The sequence below is a fragment of the Lichtheimia ornata genome (genome assembly GCF_029851405.1).
Source record: "Lichtheimia ornata isolate CBS 291.66 chromosome Unknown scaffold00034, whole genome shotgun sequence".
Classification (NCBI taxonomy): domain Eukaryota; kingdom Fungi; phylum Mucoromycota; class Mucoromycetes; order Mucorales; family Lichtheimiaceae; genus Lichtheimia; species Lichtheimia ornata.
In genome coordinates this window covers 126,988-140,584 of record NW_026695354.1, presented here as the reverse complement: position 1 = coordinate 140,584, position 13,597 = coordinate 126,988, and the positions used below count along the sequence as shown (strand labels likewise).

General features: G+C 43.5%; 6 protein-coding genes across 6 annotated transcripts; 2 read left to right on the top strand and 4 right to left on the bottom strand.

The window, feature by feature from the left end:
• Positions 1 to 36: 36 nt before the first annotated feature.
• On the bottom strand, positions 37 to 3,893 carry O0I10_007181 (uncharacterized protein; the record flags this gene model as incomplete). Its single annotated transcript, XM_058487199.1, has 10 exons — positions 37 to 207; positions 262 to 410; positions 472 to 603; positions 658 to 1,206; positions 1,274 to 1,568; positions 1,664 to 1,831; positions 1,983 to 2,255; positions 2,337 to 2,636; positions 2,700 to 3,389; positions 3,462 to 3,893. The coding sequence occupies 10 exons, from the start codon at positions 3,891 to 3,893 to the stop codon at positions 37 to 39; spliced, it is 3,159 nt and encodes a 1,052-aa protein (XP_058342014.1).
• A 288-nt stretch (positions 3,894 to 4,181) lies between these two features.
• O0I10_007180 (60S ribosomal protein L19) lies at positions 4,182 to 5,122 on the bottom strand (the record flags this gene model as incomplete). The annotated part of the gene is made up of 3 exons (XM_058487198.1): positions 4,182 to 4,630; positions 4,710 to 4,819; positions 5,049 to 5,122. The coding sequence occupies 3 exons, from the start codon at positions 5,120 to 5,122 to the stop codon at positions 4,182 to 4,184; spliced, it is 633 nt and encodes a 210-aa protein (XP_058342013.1).
• Positions 5,123 to 5,632: 510 nt separating this feature from the next.
• O0I10_007179 (uncharacterized protein) lies at positions 5,633 to 6,603 on the bottom strand (the record flags this gene model as incomplete). Its single annotated transcript, XM_058487197.1, has 2 exons — positions 5,633 to 6,328; positions 6,388 to 6,603. The coding sequence occupies 2 exons, from the start codon at positions 6,601 to 6,603 to the stop codon at positions 5,633 to 5,635; spliced, it is 912 nt and encodes a 303-aa protein (XP_058342012.1).
• Positions 6,604 to 7,589: 986 nt separating this feature from the next.
• Positions 7,590 to 9,461, top strand: O0I10_007178 (AP-1 complex subunit mu-1; the record flags this gene model as incomplete). The annotated part of the gene is made up of 10 exons (XM_058487196.1): positions 7,590 to 7,602; positions 7,687 to 7,778; positions 7,848 to 7,938; positions 7,994 to 8,192; positions 8,249 to 8,393; positions 8,454 to 8,583; positions 8,644 to 8,951; positions 9,006 to 9,129; positions 9,195 to 9,344; positions 9,403 to 9,461. 10 exons carry the CDS (start codon positions 7,590 to 7,592, stop codon positions 9,459 to 9,461), a joined length of 1,311 nt encoding a protein of 436 aa, XP_058342011.1.
• A 126-nt stretch (positions 9,462 to 9,587) lies between these two features.
• O0I10_007177 (uncharacterized protein) lies at positions 9,588 to 9,959 on the bottom strand (the record flags this gene model as incomplete). The annotated part of the gene is made up of 1 exon (XM_058487195.1): positions 9,588 to 9,959. One exon carries the CDS (start codon positions 9,957 to 9,959, stop codon positions 9,588 to 9,590), a length of 372 nt encoding a protein of 123 aa, XP_058342010.1.
• A 497-nt stretch (positions 9,960 to 10,456) lies between these two features.
• On the top strand, positions 10,457 to 12,890 carry O0I10_007176 (uncharacterized protein; the record flags this gene model as incomplete). Its single annotated transcript, XM_058487194.1, has 7 exons — positions 10,457 to 10,831; positions 10,895 to 11,088; positions 11,145 to 11,433; positions 11,495 to 11,773; positions 11,828 to 11,991; positions 12,056 to 12,557; positions 12,621 to 12,890. The coding sequence occupies 7 exons, from the start codon at positions 10,457 to 10,459 to the stop codon at positions 12,888 to 12,890; spliced, it is 2,073 nt and encodes a 690-aa protein (XP_058342009.1).
• Positions 12,891 to 13,597: the final 707 nt, after the last annotated feature.

Here is a 13,597-nt window from a genome sequence, read left to right as displayed (position 1 = left end):
GTGGGGTATCTGGAAAGGTGTCTTTTGCTGAAAAAGTCAAGATGATGATGAAGGGGAAATAGCGCGTTCTAGTCGAAAGATGTTCAAGTAGTTGTCCTCCGAGGCGTCATTCATGGCTCCGAATACAATGGGTATCTTGGACCGGTAGATGTTATGATCAACAAGGCACTTGATGCTTGAACCACGTATAATTTGCACACGCTCTCCCTAATCCAAATGTAAGTGTATAGCTCATTGGGGATGAAGCCACACGTAACTTACCGTTACAATATCGCAAATCTCAATGAAATTAGGCTCAAAGGCAAGCAAGTATGGGTAACTAAATGCATATGCTTCGGGTGAACCTTCCCACTCAATAATAAACTCGGGTCGTTGCCGATTCCCATTTCCATCAATGAAGAATGCATATTCTACAACATTGTTATACGTTAGAGCAATGCCGCGTAGTAGTAATAGCCCATCTCCGCCTACCATCATAGCACACAATATGCTCTGCATCGGGCGTACGAAACAAGACGATGCGTTTTTGTACGGATCGAAAATGGTCTTCACTTTCTCGATGTATAATGAAATGCAACAGAGGATCCTCATGATTCAAAAGGTCTATAACAACATTGTTTAGAACAAAAGAAAAACAACACGTTGTTGCTTGCTTACGTCCAGGTCTTTCATCCTGAGCCATATTCAGAATAATGACACCACGTGATGTGCTCATCAACATTTTCGAGTTGGTCAATTCAATATCCCATACATCGCCAGGAATGGAGTATTCTTTCCTTTCAAGCTTCCTCATATGTAAATCTAATGGGTGTGGTTTGGGTGGAATGTGTCGGCGTGCCTTTTTGAGCTTTTTGATCTGATCCTCCCAAGTCAGCTGTTCAAAGAGAGTGATGTTGGTGTTGAGCCTGTTTTTGCGAGGGACACAAATGGTTGTGCGTTGTAAGCAGATGCCAACATGAAAGAAAGGAACGCTTGTTTCAATCATTTCCCTCCTCTCATCATTCCTGGGCTTGGTATTGTTCACCACGTGCAATGCGTATTCCCATAATGTCCTGTCAGCTAGCACCAAGAGTTTTTGGGCACCTTCCAACACGTGGACCTGGGTCACATGTTGTATATCAAGAATTTGGCTTGGGACGCTTGATTCCTCAGTGTGACCAACATAGACGCCATTATCCGTAGCAAGCACATATTGTTGTCCGCCATCTAAAAAAATCCCCCAAAATGTCAATTTTCAATGACCTTTTCCAAACGTAACATCGACCAAACGTACTGAATGTGACCAAATGATGTGCCTTGTACATGTTGGACATGGTTCGTGGCTTGATGGCTGGTATTATCTTGAACACGGCTCTCCTTTCTCGCTCAGCTTGCATCTGATGAATCTTGTCTAGCCATGGTTTGCGTGCGGGTTCTGATTTGCAATACAAGGTGATAGGACCTCCATTCCCTTTTCTGCCAAGGTAATGAAACGTGATCGGAAAGCTTGGTCGATTGTTGTTGGTGCCAATCAAAGATGCGTTGGCCTGTGCTTCAGCTGTCACCATGAGCCATTCGACCGGGATCGGCTATTATAGAAAAAGGGACATCCATGTTAGTCGTGTAACGTTCTTAATGCCTGACATGGTGCTTCCAGCATTTCCATGAAGCTGCATTTACATACCGGACGTTGTACCACATAATATAGGCTGGCACCTTCGAGTCGAACACGAGTGATTACCAAATAGTGGTCGAAAAGTATCACTTGGTATTCTGTTGAACCTCGGCTAGGTGATTTCTGCAATCGATCCTCCTTGATGATTCTTCGTTTTGGGTCCAATAAGTGCAAATCCTAATTACAGCATGCGTTGTCTTCAGCGTGTCTTGAGCAAAGAAAAGAATAACTACTAGGCTCAGCCTCACATCCCACGCACAAACACACACACATCTACCTTATTTCATCCTTCCCCCCTAAAACCTTCCCACCCACTAAGCCAACTTACGATTTGATCAGATTGATTTTTGAATCGAAGGTTGGCATTCATACGCCGTAGATCAAACTTGTTCTTGGTTTCACCAGCCGTATGATTCATTCGATCCAAAATCCCTTTAATGATCTCCATCACCTTTGGTATAGCTTCACGATCGGGATGATTGGTTGGTGTGCGCTTTAGGATGACTTCCAACAGCAAATTGTATCGACCAGCACGAGTCGTTGGACTTGATAAGAAGGCATTGAGTTGTAATCGACGCGATGATGGATGTGCTTCTGTTCGCTGAAAATTGAAATGCGATGTACACATTAATCATCATCATCATCATCGAGCCTATGTGTGTGTGTGTGTTACGATACATACTTTGGCAAAAGCAGCAAATGGCCGATTGATCATTCTCTCGTGTTCAAGAGCAAATTTGGCTTGATAGCGACTGGCTCCATATTGAATGAGCGGCTCCATGTTGTACACATGTTCAAGCATGACATCACCGATCATGGACACAATGGGATGTTCTCGTTGACGGGCTTGTAGTGCTGATAAGAGCTGAAGATGGATATTGCGTATGGTCATGATGTTGGCAAAGACACTCTTTAGAAAGGTTTCACGCCATTGTGCATTAGGGATGATGATATCCGATTGAGAAATGGGCTCGATCCACATCTATATATAATCTGCATTTAGAAAGTGATACGAAAAGCGGCCAATTCGAGCAAGTATGGATACCTCATTGAGATAATCGATGGATCGTACAAAGTTGTCTTCAGTGAAAATGAGTTCAAAGATACCCTCTTGGCGTTTCCATTCCACCTCAGAAATCGTATCTCGCACTTGTTGAGGCACCGTATTGGACCATAGCTCATGCTGCCGATAATAATCATGATGCAATGATCCCGTTGAAAATGATGATCGATCTTCTGCACTGGTGTCGATGCTTTGTTCACGAAGATGTCTTTTCTGCCTCTCGTAAGCTGATATCTTTGGACATGAAAGGCTGTAACACGGTCGATCATCCAGCAAACATGTAGGTGAATAGCAATGAGTAAGTTCTGTAAAGACGCCACAAGGGAATTCATCGATCAATGTAAAGCTCTGCCGAATATCGAAACGTTGACCGAATAAAGAATCGTAAAAGTGTTCTGTAGCAGCTGAAGGAGGAGGAATGTGTTGATCTGTGTACGTATCATCATTATCGTCATCATTATCGCTATCATCGAGAGTCATGCTTCCAGGTGATCCACTATCTTGGCCTGTTGGTATAAGCAATCGCTCGTCAAATTGATATATTTCTGAAGATGAATCCACCAATTGTCGTTCGTAAATGACATCGTGAAAGGAACGTTGTTGACCTAATGCTCGGCCTACTCGTACAGCTAAATGTCGATTGGTGGTACCAAGGATGATCAAAAGCTTATCCTAACGAGGAGGAGGAGAACAGGTTGATCAGTGAAACATAGCATACACACATGAATAAGCAATGAAACATACCACAGCTTCCTGACCATCGAATGCATTTTGATATTCAATACCATTTTTCAATCGAGGACCGAGGATCACACGTTGCCGCAGCTCAAACGCCACATGTGATAGAAAAGCGGGGTATACATTGGCTGACATTATGCGACTGGATCGAGGAGTAGAAGTAGTATGCTGCCCGATATTGATCCCAAGTGTTGGAGGATATCGATTGCTGCTCGTACTCGGTTGTCTGATAGGGGGATTGGATGTATTGTATGCCATTGGATACTGTTGCCATGGTGGTGTTGGTGCAGAAAGTGGCGATGCTGAGCATTCGCTGTTGTCTTGCGTCATTGGAGAAACAAAGTAAACGGGTTCGGTGTGTGGTGGTGGTGAAGGTGGTGGACCCAAGGCAATGTTGGCGCGTAATGTTGAAGTAGAGTCGCGAGAATGGGTTGTCATTGGCGAAGAGTAATGTAAAGGAAAAGAGAGAAAGCGAAAGAGAAGAGGACGAAAGAGAAAGGTACAAAACAGTTAAACACAAACGAGTAATGTGATACCAGTGAGCAAATGCGGGTTGATCCCATCACTCTTTCAATTTCCCAAAGTGTAAATGCACCATCAGCCACACACACACACACACATATCATCCCATCTTGTCACGCAACCGAAATGCACAATGAACGGATTTATTAGACGCGGGGAAATGAGAAAAACGAAGACGACGACAGAGCACCAGAAAAAGTTAATTTACTGCTCACCAGCAGCAGTCTTGGCTTCAGCACGTTGCTTACGACGCTCACGAAGGGCCTTGTTCTTAGCACGGAGAACTTCAGCTTGTTCAGCAAGAGTCTTAGCTCTAAGCTTCTCAGCCTTGGCCTTGTGGATGTGCTCCATCAAGACACGCTTGTTCTTGAAACCGTTACCCTTGGCCTTGAGGTAGAGGGAGTGGTACAAGTGCTTGTCGATCTTGCCAGATTCACGATACTTGCGCAAAAGACGACGAAGAACACGCATGCGACGCATCCAGAGGACTTGTTGGGACATACGAGCATTGGCAGTACCCTTACGCTTACCAAGACCCATGTGACGACCAAGACGCTTAGCAGCAGCACGCTCACGGACACGGAAGCGAGATTGGCTGATCTCGGGCTTACGGATGATCAAACCGTCCTTGACAAGCTTGCGGATGTTGGCGCCTATTGTTGTTGTTGTATGTTGTATGTTGGTCATCCCATTCCTTTTTCCTTTATCCAATTCCTTTTTCTTTGTACTTACGCGAGTTGGCATTGGAGATCTCGTTGACTTCATTAGGATCAAGCCAGATTTTTCTCTTGCCGCAGTTGAGGACAGAGGCGGCCAAACGTTTCTGGTTGCGCAAGTTGACCCTAAAGACAAAAAAATCGAATCAGTAAATACACCACACAAAGACACATTGTTGGGCTGTCAAATCATTTTGCTCTTCCAGTATGTTATTGTTGCCATAGTTGCACAACCCTTTTTCGATATCACGCAAGGCATTCCAAGAGATGCTTTCTTCAACATGGCAACAGCCTCCCCCAAAGAAAAGCTGAATGGAAAGGCGGCCCACCAGCCATCTGGAGAGTGACAACATACAACGTAGCTGAAAACGAGTGGTGTTTTTGATAGCTAACAAACTGAAAGAGCTCGAGAAAATTGACCAGGGGCATCAACTCACATGGCGTCTATGAAGATGGACGAAGTAGAGGAAGGAAAATCTCCCTACGGCCACTGCCCAATGATAAAAATATTTTCTCTGCCCGCGTGACGTACGGTAAGATAAAAGCCACTTCCTAATACTTACTACCTCCTCCGCTGCATTGCAATGATCCTGATAGGTAGACACTTTTCACTTTGCTTTCTTTACACTAGATACAACCATGATGTATTCAATAAAGATGCTATCCATATAGAATCATTATCACATCTTCCCAATCTCAATACAATGGTGGTCGTTCTTACAGTATCATAGCAACCATCCCCCTATGATTGCATCATCTCTTCAAAGTATCATGTCATACACACAAAAAGGCTACCCAGTTTTATAATAACAATGTAACGTTTGTTTGACATGCAGATGGGATTGAAGATAATGCATTATTATCGCTCTAAAGTATCTATATCGGTACACGATGGGTTGAGTACAACAAAGTCTAAAAATTAGGGGAGGATGATAAGGCTCATGCAACAATGGCATGATATGGACGCAATTGGATGTGTGGCAACTGTTGCGTGGCAGGTGGTCGATCCACGCTGTTGCTATGTGTTGGTATCATAGCAACCTTGGTGGATGGTAAAGCTGCAGCATGTACATGTTGTGGGGAGAGTGTTTTGAAATGGCGCGCATTCCGATGATTGTGCTTTGAGGATGACATTTGCCTATTGATTTTGGATGTTGTTGTGGGTATCATGACGCATTCATCATCCACATCTTCATCGAGATCACAATAGGCGCGACAAATAGGGCACGAAAAAGCTGGGAAATGCTGCTCCATTGCAGGTCGCATACATTTATAATGATAAATGTGTGCACATGGAGCTACAAACAAAGCTTGAGATGATGCAATAGGACAAAGGCATATGCAACATTCATCTTCTTCTTGTGACTCTCGGTTTGGGGTGGTGGTGATGTGATGTAAGCGTTCGAATACTGCTTTTGAAAAGGTCCTTGATTTATCAGGAGAGCAAGGCATGATTTCCACTCGCATACGCACTGCTCGAAATGCAGGCTCGATTCCTTTCTGGTAATCGATCCCCAGCTGTATCACATCCCCATCGTGCACCACTTGCTGAGATTTACTTTGTTTTCGGGGAGGTGAAAGTCGCAAGTGATTGACAAAGGTACCACTCGAGGAACCGATATCCCGAATGTACAACTAGGAAGGGATGCATAAAGTTAAAATACAGCCTATTCCATTTTGCTTTGATGACATACCTTGCTGCCATCACTCCATAATTCAGCATGATGTCGGCTCACAACCTTACTCCTGAATATCAAACAATTGCGTGGATCACTACCAGCAGGTATCGTAGCAGCAGCACATCGACCAAGCTTGAGCACTGTTCCTTGGGACATGTCTCTTTCGACAACATCAAAGACATGGCATGGTTTACCATGGCTAACATGAGGCACCAGGCGAATGTGTACCATGATTTGTATGAATGAGTATTATCTCGAATGATTAAAGCATATCCCATCATCATCATCTTTATATATCTTTTTGCACCTTTGTCTGTGCATGACATTTGTATTGGGACCAGCAACTTAATCTTGCAGCATTTCAATTACGCGTGGTCTCCATGTGCACAAGAAAACGTGGCTGTATACATAATCCAATGAAAATTTATGCTTAGATTTACCCTAATCTAAAAGACCACCGATGTGATTCAAAAATGCTTATTGCTTGAAACCTTCAGATCCCCGTGGTATTAGCAACAAGATGTACTAGTTTCCCCATGGTTCCTGAACAATGGATGGCTCATTGCATGATAGGCAAACATGTCTCATTTCAACAAGCAACAGGGTACATTGATGATGATGATGATGTTACAATAGCTACTGTTCCAGTTGGGTTGTGATCTAGTCCAACGTTATCTGCTGTAACAACGTGCCATTTGCCATCCAATTTGCATGATTGCAACAACGCAGGGTTGAATCACTTTAAAATACGCTCTTGTATTACCGCTTCTCATGCATGTTGAATGATGAACAACCATCATCTCATATGGTGGTTTCTATGTAGAGGACTTTATTGAAACTTTATCCTGCCCCAATCTTCTACAATGCAGGCCTTTTCCTATCATGCGATATGGAGGCCCTTTTTATTCCACGTGGCTGTAAAAAGCAAGCTCCACCAAAGTCTCCTACTTGATTGACTGATGATGCGCATGGTATTTCTTGGTGTCATTATCATGCTTTTTTCCGGCAAAGAGCCGGTGCAATAAGAATGTGCCGATATCTAGTAGTGTCATTGTCATGGCAACTGTTGGTGGTATCATGGTAGCCATCACTGATGGTGGTGGCCATGGTTTGATTCAGACTCAGAAAGCTTTTTGAGGAAAGGTCCATGAATTAACTTGCCCACACACAACCTACTCCTCCACGGCTCTCGAGACCATCACCACTATTTCCGGACCATGGCATCTGCAGGTACGAAACAGCATGGGGATGACCGAATTGACTTTCAAGCATGAAGAAGCTTACGATTACGACTGTTTTTACATAATACTACAGTTTTTATTCTTGACCTCAAGGGCAAAGTGCTCATCTCACGAAACTATCGCGGTGACATTCCAATGAGTGCTGTCGAAAAGTTCATGCCTTTGGTATGTATATCCGATGCTGCTAGGCGACCACCATGACGACTGGATAATGACATATGTAAACCCACCCAGGTATCCGAGGCTGAGGACGAGCAGGTGCCTTTGCCGTGTTTTACCCATGATGGCATCAGTTATCTCTATCTCAAACACAGCAACCTTTACTGTACGTAACTATCAATGAATCATATGCATGTATTAACCACATTACTTCGATACAGTGTTGGCTCTTACAAGGAAAAACACCAATGCAGCTTCGATCATGCTTTACCTTCACAAGCTCACACAAGTGTTTTCCGAATATTTCAAAGAGTTGGAGGAAGAATCGATTCGAGACAACTTTGTTATTGTTTACGAGCTGTTGGATGAAATGATGGACTTTGGTTATCCACAAACGACCGAGACAAAGATCTTGCAAGAGTAAGGGATTCTCGTGGTCTATGGTTGTGTTCGTTGTTTGCTCATCTCGACCAAAGATACATTACTCAGGATGCATACAAGTTGGAAGTACAAGTTCGACCCCCTATGGCTGTCACCAATGCTGTATCTTGGCGTTCAGAAGGCATCAAGTATAAAAAGAATGAGGTGTTCCTGGATGTCATTGAAAGCGTCAATTTATTGGTATGAGTCACGTGAACACAATCTTGGATTCGATTTTGGTGCTCACCCTTTTTTGATCAGGTGAATGCAAATGGCAATGTGCTTCGTAGCGAAGTGCTTGGCGCTGTCAAGATGCGATGTTATCTCTCAGGGATGCCGGAGTTGCGATTGGGATTAAACGATAAGGTTATGTTTGAAGCTACTGGACGAGGTATGTATGCAGCATCCAAATAGCCGATTGGAAAAAAAAGTATTGATGGTAGGATGGTAGCAAGCAATGCGGCAAAGGCCATTGAAATGGAAGATGTCAAGTTTCATCAATGCGTACGCTTGTCACGATTCGAGAATGATCGCACAATCAGCTTTATTCCTCCAGACGGCGACTTTGAGTTGATGAGTTATCGGTTACAAACTTCTGTCAAGCCATTGATATGGGTGGAAGCTGTCGTTGAGACATACTCGGGTTCTCGTGTGGAATACCTCGTGAAAGCTAGAGCCCAATTCAAGCGAAAGAGCTCTGCTAATAACGTCGAAATCGAAGTACCCGTACCTGACGATGCCGATACACCCAAGTTCAAGGTATAGTTACGAAAGGTGATACATTCATTATATGCATATTAAATGATCGCATAGAGCACAAGCGGATCGGTATCATATAAACCTGAAAGATCGTGTCTGGTTTGGAAGATCAAGCAATTCCAGGGTGGTAAAGAACTCATCTTGCGTGCTCATTTTGGATTACCGTCGGTCCAAGCAGGTATGTTATTATGAGGAAAGAAGGATGGGGAAAGTCATATGGACTCACGTATCATGTCTTTCTAGCTGAAGAAACGGAGCGAAAACCACCTATCAATATCAAGTTTGAGATCCCTTATTTCACTGTATCCGGTATCCAAGTACGGTATCTCAAGATTGTAGAAAAGAGTGGTTACCAGGCACTTCCTTGGGTACGATACATTACGCAGAACGGAGGTACTTATACACATCTTATCACTGGAGAGGAATCAATGCTTATTGTATTATCATGTAGAATACCAAATGAGGATGCCTGAAAGTATTAAGCAAAACAAGCATATCCAGGATTACTAGTTACCAATAGAGAGTATCATAACAACGTCAATCACATGATAAAGTTGATAGTGTGAGGAAATGTAAATCAAAAGGTTTTATATACATGGCAATGATGGGGGAAATGATACATAGATGCGGTTCACTCTAAGCATCCTCAGCTGTTGATTTGAAAGGCGAGAGCTCCATATACTTTTTCAGTTGACGCTTTTTGGTATCCAAGACTGCCGTTTCGCGTTCAAGGATAGCTTCTTGTTCCTCTTTGACGTATTGAAGACCAGGCAACTCTTGCAATGTTCGTCGTGCATGTTCAAACCTTTCGTCCATCTGTGCCACTGCCTTGCCAATCTCTTCTTGGTTGTTCCCATTCAGCATGAGTTCAATGATTTGGTGGAAGTCTCGCATGAAGCTAAAGTCCTCTTTTCTGAAGGTAGGCGGTGAGGTATCCATGATGGTATCTTTGGTGTCTGTTGGCAAGGTTGGGGATGGTCGTGCAGACGTTGGGTTGGAACCTGACATGTTTAACGGCTGGGTATGTGAAAGAGAAAGGGAAATCACATAGCTCCACTCATTATCTCGGCACTTTTAATGCAGTCCTAAGGACCCTGATCCAATTTCGATAATACAGCTGTATCATACAACACATGTAGTAATAAGTAGTTAGGTCAACAACTTGTTCATACAATGATCCAATAAAGGTATATTTTATTTGGGATTCTAGATCAACAATGGGGTGTCCTATCACATAAAGGCGACAACAATGTTCCCATCCACGTAGTAGAAAGCCCATTTAGGCACTATCAAGTAGACTTGCAATCTCTATCAGGTATCCACATCCACCATGTAGGCTCTAGAATGATGTCCACAAAGGCAATGCCAATGGTAGATGCCAAAGCACACGTGACCGAATCGACATCAGGTACAAAAATAGTAGCAAGTCCAGCTGTCGTTGTCTTGGTATTTCTCCTCTTTCATTCCTGATATATATATATATATATATCAGCCCACAGCAACATATGAGTGACAAAGCCGACGTCGAGCATCCTTTGACTCCTACACGTGAGGATCAAGCAACGTCAGATGAATCCTTCTCTGTCATTTCTGAAAGTGCCGTTGCCGACAAGCCTGCCGATTCCGATGAGAATGAATGGAAAAACGTCTCGAGCGACAATTCAGACGACGATCAAGGCAAGCGAGCTACCAGCCACCCTCTCCAGCAAAGCTCTGCGATAGACGTGTCGGCCTATAGCAATGATACATGGTCTCAACAACAAGAGAGCTCGCTCCTTGACGCTGAAGGATTGCCCAATGCTCAAGACGGTGATAGTGGCGCCACCACTCCTGTAAAGGAACGTGAGATCGAATTGGATTCAGATACCTCTCATGTCAAGGTGATCATTTACCTACATACCCATATCAATGATCCATTCACTTATCCTATATACATTGAATAGGGCTTTGCCAACGCTGGTGACATTGACGGCATCGCTGATCTGGAGGTGGAAGGACAGCTCCCTGAATGGCTCAATGGAGAACACTACACTATTGGTCCTGGCACTTATGATATCAGATACACTCGCAAGATTGAAATCGATGGATTGCTTCAAAGTGCAACAGCTACCTTCAGCTTTGGTCATTGGTTTGATGGGTAATTGAAATAGCACATGACTCCTCCAAAAAGAATACTCACTTTGTCGAGTATAGTCTTCCTTTGGCGAATCGATTCGATTTCAACGGCAAACGCAATGCTATCACTTATCGCAGTCGGTTGACATGTCGACGCTTGGTGGAGAAGATTCGTGATCACCATGGCTATGCACCACCTCATCCTGCTGGTTTATTCAAGACCGATAGTAACCAAACGATGCTTGTCAAGTTTTTGAAATCTGCCCCAAAAGCCAACAAGCCCGATGCTGAACCTTGTGCTGCTCGTATTTTGGCTGGTATCCCTGGTGTCGATGGTCGTCTTTTTGCTCAGAATTATGCAAATCACGTATGTATACAAAGGTTTTTTCTTTAAAGAAAGCAGGGCATTTATTAATGTTATCTTTTAGATTCAAGAGCTTGATCCATTTGATCTCAAACCTACTCGAGTGCTCTGTTGGGATGAAGTGAATCCAGCATTCAAAGGCTATAGCTCATGTCCCAACGGCCAATACGATCCACAAACTGGCGAATACATCAACTTCACCATGGAGATAGGTTATCAGTCCACAAGCTACAACTTCTTCTCTATCAGCGATCGTAATCCAAAAGGAAGCATCATTGCATCTGTTACAGCTCCCACTGGCTACGTTCACAGCTTCTCATTGACTCCAAAGTACATTGTATTGGTGAGTTTGACTACGACAGCAAGTGACTCTCTTTATTGATCGATGTCCTTTTAGGTTGTCTTCCCCTTGTTGACAAATACAGGAGCCGTCAAGTTTGCATGGAATGAAAGCATCATGGATTCATTCTCATTTTATCCATCCGAACCCACGCTCTTTTACGTCATTTCAAGAGACAAGGGACAACATCTTGTAACTTACCGAGCTGATGCCTGCTTTGCGTAAGTGACAATAGGCCTTTATCTTTCAACATCCTTGTTCATGTAATCTTCTTTTTCTTCATAGATTCCATCACGTGAATGCCTACGAGGATGGCCATGACAACATCAATGTGGATATTCTTTGCTACAAGGATGCTACGATTGCACATCAACTTACGACCGAGAATATGCGAAATCCTTCTGAAATGAAACCTTCTCGCCTTGCATCATCCGAATTACGCCGTTTCGTTTTATCCAACATTGAAGACGAAAGTCTCAGCTACTTGACCAACAACAGTATCCTGCCAACAGCATCTGGAGTAGCTTCAAGAGTTTCATCCATGTGGAGCTATCTTCGCGGCACCAATGCAACAACGGATGTGGAAAACTCAACAGCTCAACCTTCTGCTGCTGCCGCTGGATGGTATGCAACGCTCCCTGTAGCCTCCTCTGGACAGTTGGTTCAATCATCCATGGAACTTCCTCAAGTAAATCCATTGTACAGAATGCATCGTCACAAGTATGTCTACGGTGTGGGTTTCTCGGAAGAAAGTGATGGCAAGATTTGGGATAGCATCATCAAGACCGTAAGTATACATCTACATCCCTTTTTTCTTCAAATATCCAAACTCACGCTTTGTCATCTTTAGGATATCGAAACACACAAGGTGACAGCAACATGGCATCAAGAAAATTGTTACCCAAGCGAAGCTGTATTCATTGGCAGACCATCTGCATCAGCTGACGAGGAGCTACAAGAAGATGATGGTGTATTGGTTAGCATTGTGCTTGACTCTGCACGGGCAACGTCATTCTTGCTTGTGTTGGATGCATCCAGTTTGCAAGTACTGGCAAAGGCCTACCTAGGAGTTTTGGTTCCATTGAGCTTTGGTCGAGGATCTTATAGACTTCGTACTTAAATGTTCTCGCTTTGTTGTTTATTTGTGATAATATATACCTTACTCGCCGATTCCTTTGGCATGCATTGATAGTAGTAATCCAAAGTCGTGTAAATGCACTATGAATGGTCGTTGCTTTTTTCGGTATTGCGTTCATCAATTATCTTGTTATAGAGTACATCCTTGTAATAGATCGTCAAGCTGATATGACAAAGACACCTTTTCATTGTTCCATAAGTACATACAAGAAAAATACAGCTAACGGCCACTTTTATCCAATACCAACTTTTGTCTACTCCATCATAATGGAACGATGCTCCTCCTCCAGGCATTCATTTCCTGATTTAATTATCTTGATCCGAGCTGATTTGGCTGAGCTACGGTCAAAGAGAGATTACATCAATCCATACATCAGCATACGTGCGAATGTCTCAGCTGATTAATCCTTGTTCGACCATAACTCAACCAAATCAGCTCGGATCAAGCTACTTGAATCATGGAATTGGATGTCTGGAGCAGGAGAATCATCCACCTACAATGGAAGGCACAAAAGTGCTGAATGCACAAAAGTAGCTATTAGCTGCCAATGTATGACCTGAAAATGAGGGTTGCGTACCTGTCATGCATGGTCCCTGAAGTCCTGACTTTTTAGCTGAGTTACCCAAAGAGGTCCTTCTGCATCTTTTGCTCTGCCAGGGTCCACCTACTTGACAATGAACAAAGACCAC